The 23,212-nt window shown below is 46.1% G+C and overlaps 1 protein-coding gene across 29 annotated transcripts in view; it reads left to right on the top strand.

Annotated features, from left to right (window-relative positions):
- Positions 1–23,212, top strand: part of IQCH (IQ motif containing H) — a 74,688-nt gene that overhangs the window by 40,718 nt on the left and 10,758 nt on the right. For 11 of the 29 annotated variants that reach the window (XM_074549103.1, XM_074549105.1, XM_074549106.1 and 8 more), the window contains 7 exons: positions 4,704–4,824; positions 6,073–6,359; positions 11,884–12,051; positions 15,270–15,395; positions 16,009–16,070; positions 18,361–18,469; positions 20,284–22,335. In XM_074549103.1, the coding sequence (XP_074405204.1) occupies positions 4,704–4,824; positions 6,073–6,359; positions 11,884–12,051; positions 15,270–15,395; positions 16,009–16,070; positions 18,361–18,469; positions 20,284–20,385 (975 nt within the window). In that variant the 3' untranslated portion in view covers positions 20,386–22,335. The other 18 variants (XM_074549108.1, XM_074549107.1, XM_074549119.1 and 15 more) reach the window with 13 other exon arrangements.

Here is a 23,212-nt window from a genome sequence, read left to right as displayed (position 1 = left end):
GAGAGGGGGTTTTGTGGGGTTTTTTGTGCGTCTGTGGTTGAATTTAGAATTAAAAGAAGTGCTTGATCTTTCAGCGCCGTGGCCCCATGTGGTGTGAGAAAAGGAGCAGCACTTGAAGGGCCGGGGGTTTGAAAAGGAGCTCGGCTCGGGTTGTGGCGGCCTGGAAGGGGCTGTGCCGTCCGTGGGCTCGGTGCCGTGGCCCCATGTGGTGTGAGAACAGGAGCGGCACTTGAAGGGCCGGGGGTTTGAAAAGGAGCTCGGCCCCGGTTGTGGCGGCCTGGAAGGGGCTGTGCCGTCCGTGGGCCCATTGAGGCCCCGCAGCTGCGGCCCAGCCCCGCAGAGCCCGCGGTGTTGGCGGCGAGGGTGAGCCCGGCCGAGTGCGGGATTGTGGGCTCTGCCTTCCGCACCCCCTCCATGGCAGGCAGCTGAAATGGGCCATTAGCTATCAGGGAAAATTGTCTTTGCTCCTTTCAGCAGATGGAGCAAATATTTTACAAAGCAATTTTACATAGGAAAAGCATTTGTGTGAGGCGGTAATGACGGCTGTTTGCCATGATGGGACCCGAGCTCAGAACATGCTTTCCCAGCTCTGGGGAAGGCAGAATTGGCACTTTTTTAATTTTAAAATTTGCAGTTAACACTGAAAAGCCCGGGCTTTAAATCGGGTTGCTCGCTTTAAGTAGATAGAGGGTGTTCAGTGTGCAGCTTCCAAAGCCATTCCCAGTTTTAGAGATCTCTCCATTTATTCTGTTCACTGTGATATTTGTGCTCCTGGCCGGGGTGGACCTGTCTGAATAAGAAAAAAGTGCCCAATCAGTTTAATTTGCAAAACAGGAAATAATGGCAGTTATTTGGGCAGCAGGCACTGGCTCCTTCCATGGATGCTGGTGTCACTGAGAACATCAGGGCTGGAGTGAGTTATCCCAGCTCCGAGAGAAAGGATGTGCTTATAAATGGCAGGAATTGCCATTGTGCCATCCAAGTGGCATAAATTGCCACAGCTCCACTGACTGCAGCAGAGTCGTGGCACTTTGTACTGCTCACGAGCTCTCTGCTGATTTTATTCCTCTCTGACCCACTCAGCTTTCCTTTAAAGGAATTTGGAGTCCCTTTCTTCACTGTGTTTGCTTGCAAAGTCTAAATAATTTCCTTTCCATCTGATTTTTAGCTAAAAACCCCTGCATCTTATGCATCCTGCTCTGCAGCCTCTTGCTTCCCCCAGATCGTTCTTCCTGCGTCTATTTCTTCTTCCTATTTATTTATTTCTCTTCTCAACCAGCTTTTCTTTCTTTTTCTTTCTGTCTCCAGCAAATTTCCTACTACAGCCTTCAACATCTGCCACGCTTGGTCCTAATTTTGTGTTGCAACTGCCAAAGAAAACCTTTCAAAATTCATCTTGCAGAAGGGTGAGAAATTATTTCTCATTTAGTGGGAAAAAGCTGTCATTTTTTTTTTTTTTTTTTTTTGGTGCTTCTTCATTGTTATAAAAAGGTGCTAAACCAATTTGGAGAGATGTAAAGATTTCTACATGATGTAAACAATATTTGGGCTGCTCATTTTTAGTGCTACTAAGAAACATCAGCTGCAAGGTTTGAACAAATGCTCCCTGTTTCTGTTGAGCCTGTGGTCTTGGATTGTTTGGGGCCACATCAAGAGAGAAAACATTGGTAGGCTCTGCTGGAGATACTGTCCAATTTAAATGAAATTAGCCAGCTGAGCACTGATCCTTTTAAAAGGTTTGACTTCATGAGTGAGTGTTGGATGCGGGCTTGAATTTGCCTACTAAAACTCCCTATAATCAGGATTATTGCCTTTTTAGAGCTTACAGTTGCAAAAAACTCCTCCATCCAGGATTCCAGGAGCTGATCCCTAAAGGGTGAGTCCCTTCTGTGGGCACCCTGAGTGCCCAGGCTTTGTTCTGAGAGCCCACCTGGCCTTGGGGCTCAGGGGAGGCTTGGCAGCTTTTCTTGAATTGAGGATTTGTTTAAAATCCTGCTTTGTTTCTGTCAGACAGGTTTGGTGCTCGCATCCTTCACAATCCCCAGAGCTGTGGCTGCCCCTGGAGGTGTCCAAGGCCAGGTTGGAGCCTGGGATAATGGCAGGATGGGATGGGATGGGATTTAAGTTCCTTCCCAACCCAAACCACTCCAGGATTCCATGATTTATTATCCTAAAGCACCATCCTTAGATGTGCAAGAGAAAATTTCCTTGGAAGTTGTGCCTGATTTTGCAGCCGGGTTAGGGAGGTTTCTTCCACAGCCAGGTGTGATCCTCCAGCTCTGTGTGAAAGGAGAGGCAGCTCAGAACTGTGGCTCTGGAAATCTGTGTCCCACTTTAATTGTTCCTCACACAAACCTGGGCACAGCACTCCCAAATGCCTCCACATCCAGCAGGCATTTCTGGTTTGGTTTCTTTCCCCCTGTGATTTATCAAAATCTTTCAGGCAGCCACGGCACAGCTCTTGCTTTGTTTGTTTTTATATTTCTGTTGAAATTGCTCCATAGCCCGAGTCAGCAGGTCTCAGGGATGAGGAGGGAATGACAGAGGTGTTGCTGATTTGTGGGGCAGCAGTTCCAGGCCATCCATCAAGGCTCACATCCTCCAAAGATGAGAGGATTTTCATGAGCCACCTCAGCCCGTGCCTTGTTGGCTCAGCAATAATTCAGCACAAACACAAACCCACACAAGGCCAATGGTGCTCTGCTCTTTCAGTCAGCTCAGCCATCCAGACCCAAAATTCCTCCTCCACATCCTGAGGAAATGAGCAGGGTAAAAACCTGAAGTGGGGTAAATTCTGAGTTTGGATCTCATGCTTTATGTGCTCCTTTGTTTTGGGGTAAATTCTGAGTTTGGATCTCCTGCTTTATGTGCTCCTTTGTTTTCTGGGTAAATTCTGAGTTTGGATCTCATGTTTCACGGGCTCCTTTGTTTTGGGGTAAATTCTGAGTTTGGATCTCATGCTTTATGTGCTCCTTTATTATTGGGTAAATTCTGAGTTTAGATTTCATGCTTTATGTGCTCCTTTGTTTTCTGGGTGAATTCTGAGCTTGGATCTCATGCTTTATGTGCTCCTTTATTATTGGATAAATTCTGAGTTTAGATTTCATGCTTTATGTGCTCCTTTGTTTTTTGGGGTAAATTCTGAGCTTGGATCTCATGTTTCATGGGCTCCTTTGTTTTTGCCATGAGATCGTGCTGCTTAGTGTATTGATCTACTGACTAAAACCACTTTTAACCCCTTTCTTTGTGATATTTTTTAAGTCAAGAACATATTTTCCTCTTTATTATATGATAGGGGTCCACATATCCCAGACCAGCATCACCATGTGAGCACCCCCATATTTTTAAGGTACTTTTCCCCTCAGCTGTCCCCCTTCCATGGCTAGGCAGCTGAGGCCCAGGTGCAAAATGCCTTTGCTGCAGTCTCAGAGTGGCTGCAGCCAGCAGCAGGGTTTGGGTCCAACCCAGATTCCCCAGTTGTCCAGAGGAGCTGTGGCTGCCCCTGGAGCCCTGGAAATGTCCAAGGCTGGATGGGTTTGGACAGCCTGGGACAGGGGAAGGTGTCCCTGCCTTGGCAGGGCTGGAAAAGGGTGGGATTTCAGTTCCCTTCCCCCCCCAAACCATCCAGTGATTCCAATCATTGCTCCATCCTCCTCGTGCTGGTAGGCAAATCCCAGTGAAGTCATTTGGAATTTGCATTTTTGGTTACTTTCCATCATGTGCTCCATGGCAAAGCCCATCTCTGCAAACTCACTGCTCCGGAAAAACAGCTTTCATTTTTTTATTTGCTATTCTTAGCTGTCAGCCACAAGGATTCCTCATGTTCCTCCGGAGCCTGGCATGGGGTGGTGGTGGCTGAGGACACGGCAGGGCCAGAGCAGGGCTGGTCACTGCTGCAGCCGGGCAGAGGGGATGGAAGGAGGGGAAGGAGCCCCAGGGGAGCAGGGGAGGCTCATGAAGCAGCAAGGAAAGGAGCCTGAAGCAATCCAGTCAGGGTCCCTGCACTTTATATGCTCCTGTTCTTCTGGGGCTTTGGGGAGCACTAAAAGCAGAGCAGTTACTTGCTGTATTTAATGGGGCTGGGCTGTGTGTGTGATAATAAAGAATTTGAAACTAGGAAAAAAGCTGCTTTAGCTGTGGAGTGACTAATCAAATCCCAGCAAAGACACAGGCACTTGGGAATTTGTTACAGATATTTTGCAGATTTAAAAGGATATCTCCTGCTTTAGAAATGCTTTTGCTTGATTATTTCTTTTTCTCTTTTTTTTTTTCTGTCTAAAGGGTATTTGGGTTGATAGAAGAGCTTAAACATAGAACCAGCAAAACTATTGCTGGCATATGTGACTATTTCAATATGCTGCTTCAAAATACAAGCAATGTACAAGTTATTGACTGCTGCTATTGATCCCAAAGCAGTTACCAAGTACTTGGCATTTTCAGATGCCAGATCCAATTATTGATATAAATTATAATGCGAGAGATGCTGTGCTGAGGGGGGGATTGGCTTTCAGAGAAGGACAGTTTGCAGGAGGAGGGAAGAGGAGCAAGCAGAAAAATTAAAAAAGGCTTCCTGACTGTGGGTAAACAGTAACCACATTTTTTTTTTTTTTTGCCTGTTGGAGGCCTGGTTTTTAATCACCCCACAAGCAGTTTTCATTTCTGTAGTAAAATTGCTTGTGGTTCTATTTAATTTGTTTCTGCAGGAGCTAGCTTTGGTGAAGATCTCCCAGGAGCTGCCGGGCCTTTTAGCACAGCACGTACAGCCAGTCAATGAGAAACGATTCCCTACATGGGAAAAATTCCTCCAAACATTTCTTACTCAAGGTAAATAAGACTGCAAAGTCGCTGGGAAGTGTTAGAAGGAGTAATTATGCCATATTGTCTGCCATATTCTTGTTAGTCTTGGGCCCATTTAAATATTTATCTCCTTTTATTTCTCCATTATGCTTCAAATGTTCATTTACCAATGAATTATAGGCCACTGTTCTATCATTCACTTGTCCTATCCAAGCTTTTAGTCCATATTTATCCTGGATTCTGAATCCATAAGCACCAACTCCTCAATCCTTGGGTGCTGCACATTTGGGGAAGAGTTTTGGGGAATTCCAACATGTGAGGTAAATTTAACATATAGATTTCTTTATGGATTTCTTTATGGAAGAGACAAGGATGAATCAAAGCCTTGAAGGTATTTTTCTTTTTCAATATTGCCACTTAACACATCTAGTACCAATTTTATTACGTAGCTGTTTATCCCCACAAATGGGCTTATGGCATTGTATGCAAGAAAAAGGCAAATCCAGAGTGCCAGGCAAAAGTGAAGTTTAAATCACCTTGGTGATTTTCCTATGGAAAACCAAGCTGGAAATTGTTATTTCCATGCCAAATTCCTCTTGGGGGTGAATGCCACAGGCAGACTCTTAGCTAAGACCATTACATGGATGGGAGTCTCCAAGATGAGCTCCCAGCAGGAGCTGCCATCCCCCAGATCCCAACATTGCATTTCCCAGCTGTTCCGGGCTGGTGCTGAGCTGGATTCTCTCCTGCCACCCCAGGAATTGTTTTCCAGTCAGTGTGGCACTGATCCCCTTTGGAAGTGGGAATGAAAATCACAAATTAAACTCCTTGTCCTTCCATGAGACCCACGATTCTGGCTCTGCTGCTCCCCTTGCTCTGATTGATCTGCTGTTTGTCCTGGGGCTGGGGGCTCCATCCTGTGCCCTCTGAAGGGCAGCACTGGTGGCTTTGATCCCAAGGATGTATGGGGACACAATATGGGTAAATGAAGGTGCTGTAGAATGTTATCTAATCCCCTAAAGAGTTGCAGCTGAACCAATTTACTAACGATTAGGAGCAGGCCTGATCTTAATAGGCCACACCTGTAGCCAATAAGGGCAGTGGGATAAAAGAGTGGGTTGGTGGGAGATGGAGTCAGATGGCTGCTGCAAGGACCAGGAGCAGTCAGTGCTTAGAGGAGGTATGAAACTCTGGTGATATGGAATCTTTGCACTACAATGATAATAGAACTCTTGATATATAAGGCCAAACAAGGGAATTGCTGTCCCGTTCCAGGGGGGGTGATCGAAGCCTTTCCCTGCTCGGGCAGCGTCACCAACCTGACGGTGGATCTGCTGATCGAGCCCTCGGGGGAGCTGACTCTGCTGGCGTCTGGGGAGCAGCTCCACGCCGAGGGGCCCCTCAGGTCCTCTGGCACCACCATCCCGCAGCGCTCCGTGGATCCCGGCCTTCTCCAGGCCCTCTGCCTCAAAGTTGGCGAGGCCTGCAAGGCCAGAGGAGTGCTGGGCTACTTCTCTGTGGACTTCGTGGCTTTCACCCATCCCCAAACGGGGCAGCAGCAGGTGAGTGGGGCAGGTTTGGGACTTCACCCTGTCTCCCTGAGGCTGAGAAACCCCAGCTTTCCCATGGAGCTCCAAAAAATACCAGGAGAAAGCTTTGCCCTTTGGAACAAACTATGTCCAAACTCTGAGGGAAGCACGGGGGTATTCTAACAGCACCTGAGGCATCTCCTTGTTTTTCACTCTCCTGACATTGTTTTCTTCTGGAATCTTCACTGAGGACCTCAATGTTTAGGATGTGTTTGACTGTAAAAGGGAGCATCCCTGGATTTTAAGGCTATGGGGAACTTTGAGGTTTTTGGGAGCTGACAGCACTGTAGGGGTGGCTGTGGTGAACCAGAGAATCAGAGGAATCATGGAATGGTTTGGGCAGGAAGGAACCTTAAAAATAATCTCATTCCAACCCCTCATTTTAACACTTTTCACTGTCCCAGGTTTCTCCAAGCCCCATCCAGCCTGGCCTTGGACACTTCCATGGGTCAGGGTCTGTCACAGCTCCTCTGGGCACCTGTGCCAGGGCCTGGCCTTCAGTAATCTCTGAGCTCTGCAATTCAGATCCCAGCTATATCTGACTCCCAGAATGGATGTGCAAGGCACTGCAATCGGAACTCTGGGTGAGCCATACTGGGCAAGTTCCATGCAAGTTCTTTAAAAAGAGGAAGGGATGACATCCTCACCCATGGAAATCCATGGGAGCTCTGCCAATTGCTCCACTCAAGCCAGGAGGTCACTGAAATGCAGGATTGCTTCCTGGATTATTAAGGTTGTGACATTTCCTGGCACAAACAGGGACACATTAAATCATTTAGTGATTATTGTGGCTTCTTAGAATTCCTGTCTCTTCCCTCTTGGTTTTCTTCCCTGTTCACAGCTGATTTTTACCTTAACATTTCCTATGTTTATCAGCATGTACCACAACCTTAACATTATTTAAGCACAGGTTTTTAAATTTAACTGGATGTGGAGGCAATTAATGAGGCCATCTGTCTTGTGAGAGAGAGATCACACAAAGGCTTGTGCTCCTGAAAGCACCGTTTTTTTGGCAAACAAGAAATCCTATCAGACCCTTGGAACATTTGCTGACTCCTTTCACAAGGGTCCCCTTGAATGCAGTAGGTGGGAGGCTCAGGTGCAGTTCCTGGAATTACAGGATACTCAGGAATTCTTTCCAAGTGTGTTTTACAGAAAATAAAATACTGATCTTTGGAGCACTGGGAGAAAAGGATGGGTAAGGAACAATGTGTGTTGTCCCAGGGGGATGACAGAGCCTTGGCTGCCACGAGATCCAAGGGCAAGGAGAGCTGGGACTCCACACAATTCCCTGTTTGCCTCAGGAGTTTGTTTCCATCTCAGTTCCAGTTTGTGCCTTGATCCTGAGGGAAGGGAGATGGAGGTGCTGTTCTCAGTGTCATGGAGAAGTGGAGATGCATCATTTGGGGTGAATCCCTTCTGATTCCCCCTTTATTTTCCACAATGACCATTCCAAGCCACGCCTTGGCCCCTCAGAGTGAAATCCTGCCCAGAGCTGTCAGATCCCAGCTGGGAGCTGCACCCAAATAAATCCACTGCACTGACTGGGAATATTTAAACACATCCACTTCCTTACACATTAATTTGGAGAAGCAGGATCCTAAGTCACCTTTTCCATGGGCCTGGTGGATTTTGCACCGCCCCAGCCTTTCCTAACAGTGAGGGAATAATAAATTGGATAAAGTGCTGGGATTGGACAATTCCAACAGTTCTCTCCAGACGAAAAACAACACATTTTTATGTGCTATCTTCCAACAAGAGCCACAGTGCTGCCACCAACCATCACCCAGCAGGACAGAGGAGTGGCAGAGCCCTAAAATTGGAGTTTTTGGGCGAGCCCAGCCCATGCCAGCAGCTGCCACGAGATGGCAGCCGGAGGAGAGCCTGCAGCACCGCCCCAATCCATCCTCCCGCAGGTTTGGGAAGTCACAAAAGCCACTCTCTGCATTAATATTTTACTAATTGACGTTTTTACAGTATCACTCAAGCACTTCTTTAAAACTAGCGTGGGTGCTCTTCACAATAACGCAGCCGTCGATAGCAGAGCAGATAAAACAGCTAAACCAGAGAGAGCCGAGCTGTAATTTAGGAACTCTTTAAGAATTTATGTGTCCTTCCCTTCTCAAGTTTACATTCTAACGCTGAAGCGTTTTTATGGAAGCTGTAAAGAATTCCAGCATAATTGTGGCTTTATTCACTGGAGCTGCCTTCAGCACAGAGAGTGGGCTCTGGAGCTGTGTGTGCCCAAGGAGAATCCCCTGGAAGCAAATGTTCCCTGGGGTAAACAGCCAGCAAGTCTTGCAGGATGTATTTCTAACTCCTTTTGTTTCCATTGGTGGGAATCTGGAGAGTCCCAATCTGTTCTGTGCTTAGCTTGACCTAAAACCAGTCTTAAATCTATCTAAAATCTTAATTACTGCCTTTGGACTTTGAAAATCAAGTATCAGTTCTAGGCTGTTCTGTTCCACTTTAATTTCTGAACATAAATTCTGAAAACCCCCACATTTCAAATGAGAACTCCTTGTGTTCTGCTAATTTTCCATGCAATCCTGTCAGGATTTGACACCCCCAATCATAAATGTGAACAATTACATCCCTGCCCTTATTGTGTATGCTCAGAAAATGGGGACGGGCTCAATAATAGATGTTCGTTAATCTGTAGGGTTGTATCATTCTTTACTTAAACTTCACCTTGGCACAGGTCATCTCTAAGAGCTCCTGATTTACTGGAGGAGATGATTTATGTGGCCAGAGCCCTTGTCCAGGCCCCGTGTTCTCCCATTCCTGTAGCAGCACAAAGGGGATTTAAAGGACATTTTTGTGTTTCCATGGCAAAAGGGAATCCCCTGCTAGGATAAAGCTGGAAAATCTTGTGCCATCTGATGCTTCTTCCTCTCTCCCCCACGTCAGGGATGTTCTGGGACACATCCAGGGCAGGAGGGGACAGGGCCACAGCCAAAGTGTTCTCAGAGAGCCCTGAGCCAGGCAATCAGTCCTGGGGGTGATCCCAGCTGGCACCAAGCAGTGACCATTTGGCTGCTCTGGGTTCCAGCAGGGGCGGTTCTGCCCCGGGCTCAGGGATGGAAGGAGGTGGACAGGTGGCTTCCAGCCATGTTTGCCTTCCTCCTATTCCTCCTCCTCCTCCCCACGCCTTATACTGGAAAATGAAAATATTACAATGACTTTACCTGAGGAGGACATGAAGCTTAAGGGGGTATTGGAGCTCTCCTTTGTTACAGCAGGGGAGGGGATGGACATTTCCTTCATCCCCCTGTAGATCCAAACTCTTCATTTTGTAGGCAGCAGCAGGAATGGGGCTGAGATGATGAAATCACACCCAAAAACTATTTAATCCCCTCTGGATGCAAACAGCAACTCCTTAAACCAGTATTTGGTCAATCTCATCATTTCCAGCACAGAGGTTGCCCTGCTGAAAGCTTTTTCTGTGCTTCCCTGCTCTCCCAGCCCTTTCCTTGGGAGCATTCCCTGGAGCAGGGGCTCCAGAGCAGCTCCTGGGCACTGCAGGCAGCCTGGCGTGCTGGGGCTTTGTTTGGGTGCTGTGAAATGGTGCTGTGAAATGCATCACTCGAGTAATCACTGGGGTTTGTCTCGTCTGAAATGAAAACAATGTCGTTTGCACTGACCAGGTGGGGTTTGTGTGGGGGGAATGGATTCATCCACTGCCGATGGCTGCTCTGTGAATGTTTGTTAATGTTTTAGCTGCTGTTAAATCCTCAGCCCATTCCCTGCATTTCGCTCTGGGACTCACTTCAGTCCCAGAGATGTTTTGGCTTTCCCTTTTTCGTGGTGCCCCTTTAGTCCAGCTGCCTCCTGCAGCTCTGTTTGTGCTCAGCAAAGCTTCAGGTGTGGATTTTGAGGTCAGGTGTAATGTCAGGGTCTGGAATAAGAGCAAACCCTTCACCTGGAGCCAGTGAACAGCCCTCAGATATCTGAGATTTTCACTCCCTGGTTCCCTCATTCAGCTCTGTCACTTCTTTCTGAGGGCAAAGTTTTAATTGAAAGGGTAAAACCCAGCTCAGACAAGATCTAGGACATATTGACACAGATTTGTTGAGAATGTTTATCAAAATTAATGGAACACTCCCACAATGTGAATAGCTTATAATTATTATTTGGCTCATTGAAAAGGTTGGCACACACTGGAAAAGGAGAAATGGACAGCAAAGTTCCTCCTGTCTCGCAGAAGTGATGATAAACAATAAATTATTGAAGAAAATTAAGTATTATAATTGGGGAACATTCCCCTATTACTAAGTAAAGCCAGCCATTAGCATCCAATTTGCATTTTAGACCGTGCAGCAGGAAATATTTAAGTTGACAAATAGGATATTTAATACAGCAACAGATACTTGGCAGTTAGACATTAACAACTGTTACTGGGGTGATTTATTCCCCATTATCCAAAGGGCATTACTCTGTGCATATGATTCTGAAATTAACTCCACTTTTCCAAGAGGCCTTGGCTGCCTGACCCCTTAATATCCTTATAATGAGTCCATTTACCATTGCAGGGCTGAGGCGAGTTGTTCACTGGGAGATTTGTTTTAAGGGGTCCTCTGCAGGGCAGCTCTTGGTGTGTGAGAACATCTCTCACTGGCAGGGTCGGCACAGGGATTTTTCAAGTGGGAAAAACTCCTGGCAAAAGCAAGCTCTGGTTATTGGGGTGGAGAGCAACCCATGGTGCTTCCCTCAGCCTCCCTGGAGGATCAGTTCTGAAGTTACACTAGAGTTCTGGCTGTCCCTGTTTGGAAGTGGTTTGTGGAATCACAGAATCCCAGAATGGTTTGGGTGGGAAGGTGTCACAGAGAAAAAATGTGGGCCTTTGTCGGGGCCAAGCCATTTGTCGGTGAGGGGAGACTCAGACACTCAATATGAGTGATAAGCAAATTCCGTTTATTGAAGAGAGCATCAGACACTTATACAGCAAGTAATAAGCTTATGAATATTCTGTAAGCTAAGCAATCTATTGGTTAAACTATACCATCAACTCTTCCTCATTCCTTAGGGGGGTTACATGTCTCTTTTCTCATGCCTCTTTCACTGTTTGTTATCCCACCACAGCTAGGCCCAAGGACACTGTTATCTTGCAGGTGCCGGACTTGGAATTAGCCATGGTTTTGTACTTTTCCATTTTCTAGCAGCTAAATTCCCAACAGGAAGGGACCCTAAAGCCCCTCCAGTGCCACCCCAGCCATGGCAGGGACACCTCCCACTGTCCCAATGTCCAGCCTGGCCTTGGGCATTCCAGGGATGCAGGGGCAGCCCCAGCTGCTCTGGGCACCTGTGCCAGGGCCTGCCCGCCCTGCCAGCCAGCAATTCCTTCCTCACATCTCCATCACTGCCAACCCTGCCCCAGCACCAGAATGCCAACACACAGGACAGACCCGGGCAGAGATGTTCCTTCACAATTGCTGAATTTTGCTCTTCTTGTTGTTCTTTTTAATTTATTTGAATGCCTCTCTTTGTTTTTTATTAGGTGTGGGCAACAGACCTTGACCTTGGCTACAGTGACCAGCTGGCCCTGAGTCAGCTGCTGGTGTACCTGACAGATGGAAATGTGGATTGTGGCTCCAGCCTCCTGCAAACACCTCTGGGAGCAAAGGAGAGCCCAAGCCAAGGGGTCCAGCACGAGGGGACAAAACCTGTAAGCAGTGATGTGCTCCCAAACAGAACCATGCATGGAAATCCCAGTTCATGTTCTGTTCCAGAGGAGCTGAATCTGCTAAAAGCAATTCAGGTTTTAAACAGCTGCTCCTGGAGTTTTCCAGGTTAACGGAGCCATGGGCGAACAGCACAGGAGGAGTTAAAGGGAACAGCCCCATCCCAAGGCCAGGCTGGACAGGGCTTGCAGCACCCTGGGATGCCCCAGGTGTCCCTGCCCATGGCAGGGGTGGGATCAGCTTCAAGCTCCCTTCCCTCCCAAATATTCTGGGGTTCTATAAAATGGGAAGAAGGGTATTTAGCAAAGCCAGCATAAGAAATGTCTGTCTGTGTACACACACATATGGACAGACAACACAAGCTGTTTGCCGTATTTTGACAGAAGATTCACAGCTCCCTTTTTTCCATCCATAGAGGAGGGAATGTATCACCATTCCAAAAATGTCATGGAGCTGTAATTTAGAGGTTAACGAGCTCTTGATCCATTGTTCTCGTCAAGCAACCACTTTTAGTTGGAGAGAAGTAAATTAGATCTGATTAGTCCCAGTAGTCCAAGTTTTAGAAATGAAAAGTAATCGAGTAGCAACTTTTTTTTAATTAAAATTCTGTCAGAATTAACATAAATTGTTATTATTATATGCTTTATTTTTAATTCTTTCTATATTTCTGAGATTTTTATCTCCTGAAGAGTTAACTACAAGACTCCAGTCTCCCAGGAAAAGAGAAAAAGAAACAAACCAAGAGACAAATGTTTTTACTGCACATGATCTGTAATGAATGATTAAGTAAAACACTTTGTGTAAAATTATGATGTTAATAATGATTCTGTCCCTTTTAATTTATTAGATATTCTCCATGCTGGTAGGGCTGATTTTGATAAAACGGAGCAGCCCCGCAGTTTGTGCAGGGATTTTATTTTTAGAACTCCTTCTTTGAAAGAACAAATTTCCTAGATACTGCTGCTCCTGTAATTATGTACAAAACCAATCACTCATTATAGTTAGGATACATTATCTTCTAGACAGATGAGGCTAAATAAGCAACACATTAATAATTCATCCTGCAGTTCATTATGCATGTGTATGCATGCTTTGTAGCTGAAATAAGCACCTCATCAACCTGATGCCAACCCTTAAACAATAGTTCTGTGTTATTGCAGCCACATTCAAGTTTACGCTTGTTAAACTGCTGCTTGGATTATTTTATCAAGCATTCATTTATTTGTGGTCCCCTACTGCAGAGAAACAGATTTTGGAAGCTCCTTTTTTAAGTTAATGACTTGAGCAATGGGTGTTATTAATTCTCAGAATATTATAAACATGATTAATTTTCAGGCAGAGATGTATTAGATCAGGATTTCAGCTATGTCAACTTAAATGAGTCAATGTCAAAACAAATATCATTTTAGGGGAAATACTGTAAATTACAGGCTTTGATGTGCAGTGTCCCTGCTCCCAGGGACATCAAAAATAGCCCTGCTTTGGAACAGCTCTGCTCAGAGCTCCTCAGAACAACATCTCTGTTCTTCTGGCACTGGTGAGAGTTTAAACTTGATGCAGCACCAACCTTAATCCAAGGGGGAGAGAGGGCAGGGTCAGGTGGGAATAAATATTGGGAATAAATTCCTCCCTGGGGTGGGCAGGTGCCCAGAGCAGCTGTGGCTGCCCCTGGATCCCTGGAATGTCCAAGGCCAGGTTGGATTCAGTGCTCTCACAGAGCTCAGGGACCACTGAAGCTGTGAAAACACCAAAATGTGCTTCATGGAGCAATTCTGGATGTGATCTGTCAAACAGGGGTTTGTGGAAATGTCTGTGTCCAGCAGAGCCTGTGAGCAACAGGAATTCCTCCAAATGGAGCCTTATTATTCCATGCTGAGTTCACTGGCAAAAAGCCATTTATGGAATGACAGGATCCAGCATGGTTTGGGTTGGAAGGGAACTTTAAGCTCATCCCATCCCACTCCTGCCATGGCAGGGACACCTTCCTTGTCCCAGGGTGCTCCAAACCCATCCAGCCTGGCCTGGGACATTCCAGGGATGCAGGGCAGCCCCAGCTTCTCTGGGAATTCCATTCCAGGCAACACTTTGTTCCCAATGTCCCACCTAACCCCACCCAATCAGTCTGAAGCCAATTCTTGTCCTGTCCCTCCATCCCTTGTGAACAGTCAGTCAGTAATTCAGCATTCAGCTGTTGGTTTCTGGTATAAATGGTGTGAAAATGTGGAATTCTGGGTGCAAAGCCAGTGATTCAGCATTTGGCTGTTGGGTTCTGATATAAATGAGGAATTCTGGGTGGAAAGCCAGTGATTCAGCATTTGGCTGTTGGGTTCTGATATAAATGGGGAATTCTGGGTGCAAAGCCAGTGATTCAGCACTGAGCTGTTGGGCTCTGATATAAATGGTGAAAATGAGGAATTCTGGGTGCAAAGCCAGTAATTCAGCATTTGGCTGTTGGGCTCTGATATAAATGGTGAAAATGGGGAATTCTGGGTGCAAAGCCAGTGATTCAGCATTTGGCTGTTGGGCTCTGGTATAAATGGGGAATTCTGGGTGCAAAGCCAGTGATTCAGCATTTGGTTGTTGGGCTCTGATATAAATGGTGAAAATGGGGAATTCTGGGTGCAAAGCCAGTGATTCAGCATTCGGCTGTTGGTTTCTGATATAAATGGTGAAAATGAGGAATTCTGGGTGGAAAGCCAGTGATTCAGCACTCAGCTGTTGGGCTCTGATATAAATGGTGAAAATGGGGAATTCTGGGTGCAAAGCCAGTGATTCGGCATTTGGCTGTTGGGCTCTGAAATAAATGGGGAATTCTGGGTGCAAAGCCAGTGATTCAGCATTTGGCTGTTGGGCTCTGATATAAATTTGGAATTCTGGGTGCAAAGCCAGTGATTCAGCACACAGCTGTTGGGCTCTGATATAAATGAGGAATTCTGCTGGTATAAATGAGGAATTCTGGGTGCAAAGCCAGTGATTCAGCCCTCAGCTGTTGGTTTCTGATATAAATGGTGAAAATGTAGAATCCTGGGTGCAAAGCCAGTAATTCAGCATTTGGCTGTTGGGTTCTGATATAAATGAGGAATTCTGGGTGGAAAGCCAGTAATTCAGCATTCAGCTGTTGGGCTCTGATATAAATGGTGAAAATGGGGAATCCTGGGTGCAAAGCCAGTTGGGCTGTGCCCCTCACTGGTGTTCCCTGCAGCCTGCCCTCCTCAGCCCGCGGTGTGCCGTGGCCAGCAGCCAGCTGAGGCACTGCAGCCTCTCAGGGATCTCCTACAGCCTCCTCCTGCACGCCTGCAAAGCTCACGGCATCGGATTCGACCCCCAGGTACGAACAGGAAACCTGAGACAAACGTGATGTTCCTCCTGCAGGGTTTTTGTTTGTAAAGTCTTTTATGCTAAAACCACTTCTAGCGATGTAAGTGATAAATCATGGAATTGTTAGGCTTGAAAAAGGCTTCTAACATCATCCAGCCATCAACCCACCGCCCCCATGTTCACCACTAAACCATGTCCCCAAGTGCTACATACACCTATTTTTCTTTCAATTTAAGTGTGTATAAGACTTTTAGGGGTTAACCTGCTTCTTGATAAAAATAACTGTGTAAGGAGATAATTTTTAAGACACTTTTGACCATCCCTTACTGCTTTGAAACGCAAATATTTGCTGTGAAATAGACTGCTGTATTTATTGTATTGTCTACAATAAGTTAAAACAATAATCTATTTAAACTGAGCAAGAATTGCTGTGAAATAGACTGCTGTATTTATTGTATTCTCTACAATAAGTTAAAACAATAATCTATTTAAACTGAGCAAGAATTCCTTACACACAATCCCAAACCAGCCCTCCTTAGTTTGGGTGTGTACTTGCTGTGACACATTTATTACAACTCCCACTATCTGAGGAATAAATAAAGCGATTTTGTCTCAATTTACAGGAAAAACAGGGAACAGTTTTTGTGTTGTATGAAGACCAGAAGCGACACAGCCTGGGAATGATGTAAGTGTGGAGTGTCCCTAAGCCAGGGTGACAAAGAGCTGGGGACACTCAGGGACATGGATTGGGAATGATGTGGGGAATGTCCCTAACCCAGGGTGACAAAGAGCTGGGGACACTCAGGGACACAGCCTGGGAATGATGTGGGGAATGTCTTTAACCCAGGGTGAGAAAGAGCTGGGGACACTCAGGGACACAGCCTGGGAATGATGTAAGTGTGGAGTGTCCCTAGGTGACAAAGAGCTGGGGACACTCTGGGATACAAATTGGGAATGGAAATGTGACTGTCCTTAACCCAGGGTGACAAAGAGCTGGAGACACTCTGGGACACAAATTGGGAATTATGGAAGTGTGACTGTCCCTAACCCAGAGTGAGAAAGAGCTGGGGACACTCAGGGACACAGATTGGGAATGATGGAAGTGTGACTGTCCCTAACCCAGGGTGACAAACAGCTGGGGACACTCAGGGACACAGCCTGGGAATGGAATTGTGACTGTCCCTAACCCAGGGTGACAAAGAGCTGGGGACACTCAGGGACACACATTGGGAATGATGGAAGTGTGACTGACCCAGGGTGACAGAGAGCTGGGGACACCCCGGGACACAAATTGGGAATGGAAATGTGACTGTCCCTAACCCAGAGTGACAAACAGCTGGGGACACCCCGGGACACAAATTGGGAATTATGGAAGGTGACTGTCCCTAACCCAGGGTGACAAAGAGCTGGGGACACTCAGGGACACAAATTGGGAATGATGGAAGGTGACTGTCCCTAACCCAGAGTGAAAAAGAGCTGGGGACACCCTGGGTGTGCAGAGAGTGACAAAGGCCAGTGGAAAGGGCCCTGACCTCTCCCAGGACTGGCCTTTGGGCAGTTTTTGGGTGGATTTCAGCAATAAAGGCAGGCCAGGCTGTGCTGAGCCAGGGCTGGTGGCACTGCAGGCTCCGGAGAGCTGCATTCCCTTCAGGAGCAATCCCTGCCATGGATCAGCACAGCCTTACTCATACAGGCACCATTATTAATGCCTGACTTCCAGGAGGCAAAGGAGGTGAAGTTTAATGCCTTTTTACCTTGTTCTGGCCCAAGTTTCCTGCCCAAACAGGCTGGAACGAGGGAGGAGTGCAGCGCTGTGCTCTCAGCCTGCTCTGTATTCCTTTGGTGCTGCAGCTATTTCATTAATGACCTGGATAACAAAACAGCTTCTCCAAGTGCTGGATGTGCCTGCAAGTGTTCTGGAGGGCAGGAACGGAATTCAAAATGATCTCCACAAATTGAAGGAACAATATGAGAAATAGAATTAGGTTTGGTTGGAAGCAGGTGGAAGAAATTACATTTAGAGAGAAGTAATGAATATGAGGAACAAGGAGGTTTTGGGAGCAGGATCTGTGAGTTAAACAATGTCTTTTTTCCTGTGGAAAAAGATAAACAGTGCATCCTGAGAGATGCTGGAAGAAATCCTGCTGTTCTGTGAGAGGGAGGCAATGAAAATGTTTAGAGTTGTGGAGAGCATGAGTGACATGGAAGGACGAAAAAGGAGAGTGAGGGCAGAAATGGGATCTGCTGACGATCTCCCAGCACAGAAAAAGCCTCTGCAGGAAGGGAAAGTCTGATTTTTTGGTAGAAGAAAGAAGAAATAAACTCAACTTGCAACAAAGAGGATTCCTGTTGTCTGCCATCACATTTTCAGTGCAACTTCATAGCCTTAACTGGGAACTATTTTCAAGGTTGTAGGAGTTGGAGCTTGTAAAGTAACTGAAATACCTGAAACATCGCTGAGAATTTCCCATTTTATTCCATCAGAGATCTGTGGTCGATTCCAGTGAATGAGGCACGTTATTCCTCAGTGAAATTCCCTGTTCCATACGGTGTGGGGAGTCTGTGTGGACCTGGGAAAGCAGAGCCTCAAAAGCCACAACAATCCAAGGAATGTTGGTCCTGCTGAAATGCCTTTCCCCAGTTTTAGGCTGAAGTTTTTCCCAAGTGTTGTGGTTGTTCCAAGTGTTCTGCTGCCTCAGTGCTTCCTCAGCAGTCACCTTTTACTCGGAGTAGCTGAAACCTCTCCGCTTACTTCTGCTAAGTTGATTAATAAAAATTATTTATTACACAAATCCTTCCCGTTGACAAGTTAAAATGGAGCCTCATCTTTCATATCTCCCTGAAGATTTTCACCTTGTGAGATTGAAAATCCTCATTAAATTCCAGCACCAGGCAGGCACAAATGAGAGGGCGATTGTTTTTAAGCATGTGAAGGGAATCATTGGTAAACTCATTTGTTTGGATATCATTAACAGAACAATCGGAGAGGATCTCCAGGGGGTCCTCCTGACCTTTGCTCGCAATCTCTTCATCATCCATCAAGAAATATCAGCACCTAATATGCAAGGCGAGACCAATTTTAAGGTGAGGTGTTAATTAACTAACGATCCTGGTTAATTTCTGTACAAGGCCTGCAAATACCTCATGCTGGATCATAAGCAAGTGCTAAACCATTCCTTTTTTATCGCTGCCTGTGTGTGGTTTACAGTGTCTGGGTCAGTGTAGTGGGTCTCCCACGGAACCCGTTAGTTAAATTTAAGTTTGAAACTTTTTCTTTGAAAAGAGGCATCCTTGGGAGTGAAATTATTTGTAATCTAATGCTCCCGAGTGTCCTTTGGAAGAGCAAAGGAGCTGTTGGCACTGCCTCACACAGTTCTGTCACAATTGCCTGCTTTATTTTAAAGGGACACCATCAAGGTAAGAATCTTAAATTAGAAACAAATCTCTCCGTTGGTAATAACTGCTTGGATTATTAACACTCATTTCTTTTAAGAGGCAGCCTCTAATCCATTCCTTCCCACCCTCTCCCTGCCACCCCATTTCCCAGGTGGGTTTTGTTCCCAATTTTCTGTGCTGTTGGGAGGTGCCCATTCCAGAGGGGGAGGACAAAGCTCAGGTGTCCGGTTTTGGGCTGTTTGGAGGGCCTGGAAAGGCCCGGGGTGGCCTTGGGGCAGCCGCGTATCAAAGGACGAGAAGAGGCTTCAGTTCTTCTTTCGGTCTTTATGTTTATTAATTGTTTATCTAAAAGATTTTCTCTCGGCCCGACAGAGCTCTGCTCAGCAGCCAGCCATGAGCACACTGTGCTGCCCTCCGGACAGTCACCTATCTTTATACCCATGGTTACGTGTACAATATTTATCATTTTCCCCAATACCATTTATTCTTATTGCCCGGTGCACTTTTAGTAATGACCAATCCCAAAGTGCCACCATCACCAAAGAAGATGGAGGAGAAGAAGAAGAAGGACAGGACACGCCCCAATTCCTCCATCTTACTTCTCTAAACCCCTCTGTACAGAAATCCTAAACCCTGTGTTTCACCCTCTAATTAACTGATCCCTTCACCATTCACCCCGGTGAAACCCTCCTGTCCTCATACAGGTGTCGTCTCCTGTGTAGGATCAAAGTCCAGCCCCCAGACACTTCTGGAACATTCCAGGACTCCCGAGCCCCCCAAGGGTGCTCTCGGTGGCACCTCAGTCCTGAGGGGCTGAGATCCCACACTCAGGGGCTCACCCTGGGGAGGTTCCCACCCTGCAGGCAAAGCCAGCAAAGAATCACCAAGCCAAGCCCTCCTCACAAAGCTGCTTCTGATCCCACAGAACTGCTCAGCTGCCCACAGGGAGCTCCCTTTGCTTTAACTCTGTAAAAACTTCCCGAGATGCTGTGTGTGTTTTGTGAAAGGTGAACGCTGTGTTAGATTTGTATCTTCAGTCATGTCACATAATTTATAGCAGATTTCTTTCCACCCTGACTGGATTTTTCAGTAGAGTGTGAAATGACAGATTTTGGGGAAGACATAATTAAATTTCAACATGTTACAGAATAAACAACAACAACAACAAAAAAAATCTCATTTTTCAATATGAGGGAATGAAAAGCAACCACTGAGGAAAAATAAAACAGAGAAGTTTTCTCCATTGTGCATGAACATATGTGAAATAAAACACCTGTTAGTTAATTAGGAGTACAAATTGTATTTTTATTTACCTGGGATTTGTACATATTTACTAATAATTTCCCCCAGTGTCTCCAAAGTAATATTAAATTTAATTGGTGCATCCTGTCCCGTGTAACCCTGTTACCTCTTCAAGGCAGGCACTGCCAGCTGTGCACCCTGGCTGCTGGATTCCATTATAATGCCCATTAAATAACTTGTATTCCTGGAATCTGTTACAGATGGCAATTCGAGATATTGAAGCAATTCTAGGAGTTACAGCAGAAAACAAACTGAGATTGGAAGAAGAGCAACCTTGGGAAGCAGATGCTCTGAAAGAATAGTTAACAGAAAATGTTCAAGTGCCTCATTCCTTATGCTTCTGGAAATGCTTCCTGGTCTGTAAGAACAGGTTTGGTTTTCCTTCTGAGCTGGTGTGTGAAGCAGCATCAACTGAGACAGAAAATCTCTGTGGCTGGGAGCAGCCTGGCATGGTGGAAGGTGTCCCTGCCATGGCAGGGGAGTTGGATCTGGAGGATTTTTAAAATCCCTTCCAACTCAAACTATTCCATGGTTCTTTTGCCTGTAAATGCTTTAATTTAAACCCCACTTCATCAGTAATCCCAGCAATTCCTCTGCAGAGCCATCTCTATTGTTATGCTGCTTTTGCTGTTATCTAAAGACTTCTGCAGCAGTTCTTTCGGGGTCATTTTCAAGTTATCAAAAAGAACAGTAATAGCACTAATTCATCAATAGAATTCTCCCTGCACTGTGATTCCCAGAATTCCATCACTTTTGCAGTGTCCATCTTTATTTTGGACAGTGGTGACCCTTTTGGTCACAACTTCTCTGCACTGTTGTTAAAGGACATTATATTTGTAAAATCATCTTTATCCATCAAATCTTTAATATCCCAGACAACACACTCCACATTTTACCAAGGAAGAGCAGATCTCACTGCATGGAGCTTTTGTCCTAGGAATGGCAAATATCCTTGGGATTAATTCCCAAAAAGCTCAGGCCAAACCAGTTTTACCACAAATACTAAACAAGACCAAGCAGTTGCACGAGATCAGCACCCAGTTTTCCTGACAGCAGATCTTTGATCCCTCAGCATGACACATTATTTTCTGTGTTTTTTCTCTTCAACTTTGATCACAGAATTAATTCATTGCTGATGAAAACATTTGCATAAATGCTGGTTACTGCTTCAAATAAAAACCCACAGGAGTCTTTTTAACTCCTGGTTTTATTGCTGTTTTACATCAGCGTGGTGCTGGGTTTGGACAGCCCACAGAGACTTTGCCAAGGTGGAATTTAGCTGCACTTGAGCTGGTTTGCAAAGGGTTAAGGCAAAGGAAGCCTTGATCCAAGCCAGAACAACATAAGGTCTGAGAGGCTCATTAGTTCACTGGCACTTGATAGACTGCAGTGTCCTGGGAGGAAATGGAACCTGCACTTCCCTCTGCCTTTGTTCTGCCCCGACAAAAGAAAACTGTACCTGTGTTTGCAGGAAACAAGTGACCTGAAAGTTCCCGTGGTGAGAGGGATTTCACAGCGTGTGCAAAGTGTGAAACGTATTTTGAGGGGGGGAAAAAGAAAGTTTTTAATTACTACTAACACTTCTGAGCCTTGAGCTGATGGAAGGATTGAAAACTGCTCTGCAGTCTCTCACAGCCAGCTCCCATGCTGCTGGTGCCAAAAATGTGGGGTTTAGCAATGCTGCAGATTTAAAATGAAATTATAATGTTGTTAAAAAGTCAGGAATATATTCTGCTCACCCTACTGGATTATTTATTCCCACTCATTAAAAGAGTAATAGAGTTGTTTGAACTGTAGATTGAATTCAGAACGTGAAATGGATGGGAAGAAAAACAGAACAAGTGTGAAGCAAAAGATTAAAGGTGGCCCAAGTGTGGCTTCCCATCAGAAACTGCCCCAAAAAATGCCAGATTTGGGCAAAAGCTGGAGCTGGCTCCATCAGAAACTGCCCCAAAAAATGCCAGGTTTGGGCAAAAGCTGGAGCTGGCTCCATCAGAAACTGCCCCAAAAAATGCCAGGTTTGGGCAAAAGCTGGAGCTGGCTCCATCAGAAACTGCCCCAAAAAATGCCAGGTTTGGGCAAAAGCTGGAGCTGGCTCCACAGAAACTGCCCCAAAAAATGCCAGGTTTGGGCAAAAGCTGGAGCTGGCTCCACAGAAACTGCCCCAAAAAATGCCAGGTTTGGGCAAAAGCTGGAGCTGGCTCCACAGAAACTGCCCCAAAAAATGCCAGGTTTGGGCAAAAGCTGGAGCTGGCTCCATCAGAAACTGCCCCCAAAAATGCCAGGTTTGGGCAAAAGCTGGAGCTGGCTCCATCAGAAACTGCCCCAAAAAATGCCAGGTTTGGGCAAAAGCTGGAGCTGGCTCCATCAGAAACTGCCCCAAAAAATCCAGGTTTGGGCAAAAGCTGGAGCTGGCTCCACAGAAACTGCCCCAAAAAATGCCAGGTTTGGGCAAAAGCTGGAGCTGGCTCCACAGAAACTGCCCCAAAAAATGCCAGGTTTGGGCAAAAGCTGGAGCTGGCTCCATCAGAAACTGCCCCAAAAAATGCCAGGTTTGGGCAAAAGCTGGAGCTGGCTCCATCAGAAACTGCCCCAAAAAATGCCAGGTTTGGGCAAAAGCTGGAGCTGGCTCCATCAGAAACTGCCCCAAAAAATCCAGGTTTGGGCAAAAGCTGGAGCTGGCTCCACAGAAACTGCCCCAAAAAATGCCAGGTTTGGGCAAAAGCTGGAGCTGGCTCCATCAGAAACTGCCCCAAAAAATGCCAGGTTTGGGCAAAAGCTGGAGCTGGCAGCTCAGCTGCAGGGAGTGCAGGAATGCCCGTGGAAGCAGGTGAGGGCCAGCAGGTTTGGCAGCAACTGCAGAGGATGCAGACAATTAAAATGAAGGATTTGTGCTCCCCAGGAGTCGGAGCTGGAAATGGAGATGTTTGTTTAACTGGCAGCACTTGGTGGATTTAGTTTGAGCCAGAATTCAGTGCAGCACAGAGCAGGTCATTCTCCTGAAAGAGTTACCTGGAGCTGATGAGACTGGAAACTGGGTCTCCTGTTTTAGGTAGTTGGGTTTAAAGCCCTGGGTAAAAGAAATAAAAAAAGCTTTTAGCCCACATTTCCACATTTAGAATGACAACT

The sequence above is a fragment of the Zonotrichia albicollis genome, chromosome 11 (genome assembly GCF_047830755.1).
Source record: "Zonotrichia albicollis isolate bZonAlb1 chromosome 11, bZonAlb1.hap1, whole genome shotgun sequence".
In the NCBI taxonomy this organism is placed as follows: domain Eukaryota; kingdom Metazoa; phylum Chordata; class Aves; order Passeriformes; family Passerellidae; genus Zonotrichia; species Zonotrichia albicollis.
The sequence above is the reverse complement of the archived record's forward strand: the minus strand, read 5'-3'. Positions and strand labels throughout refer to the sequence as shown.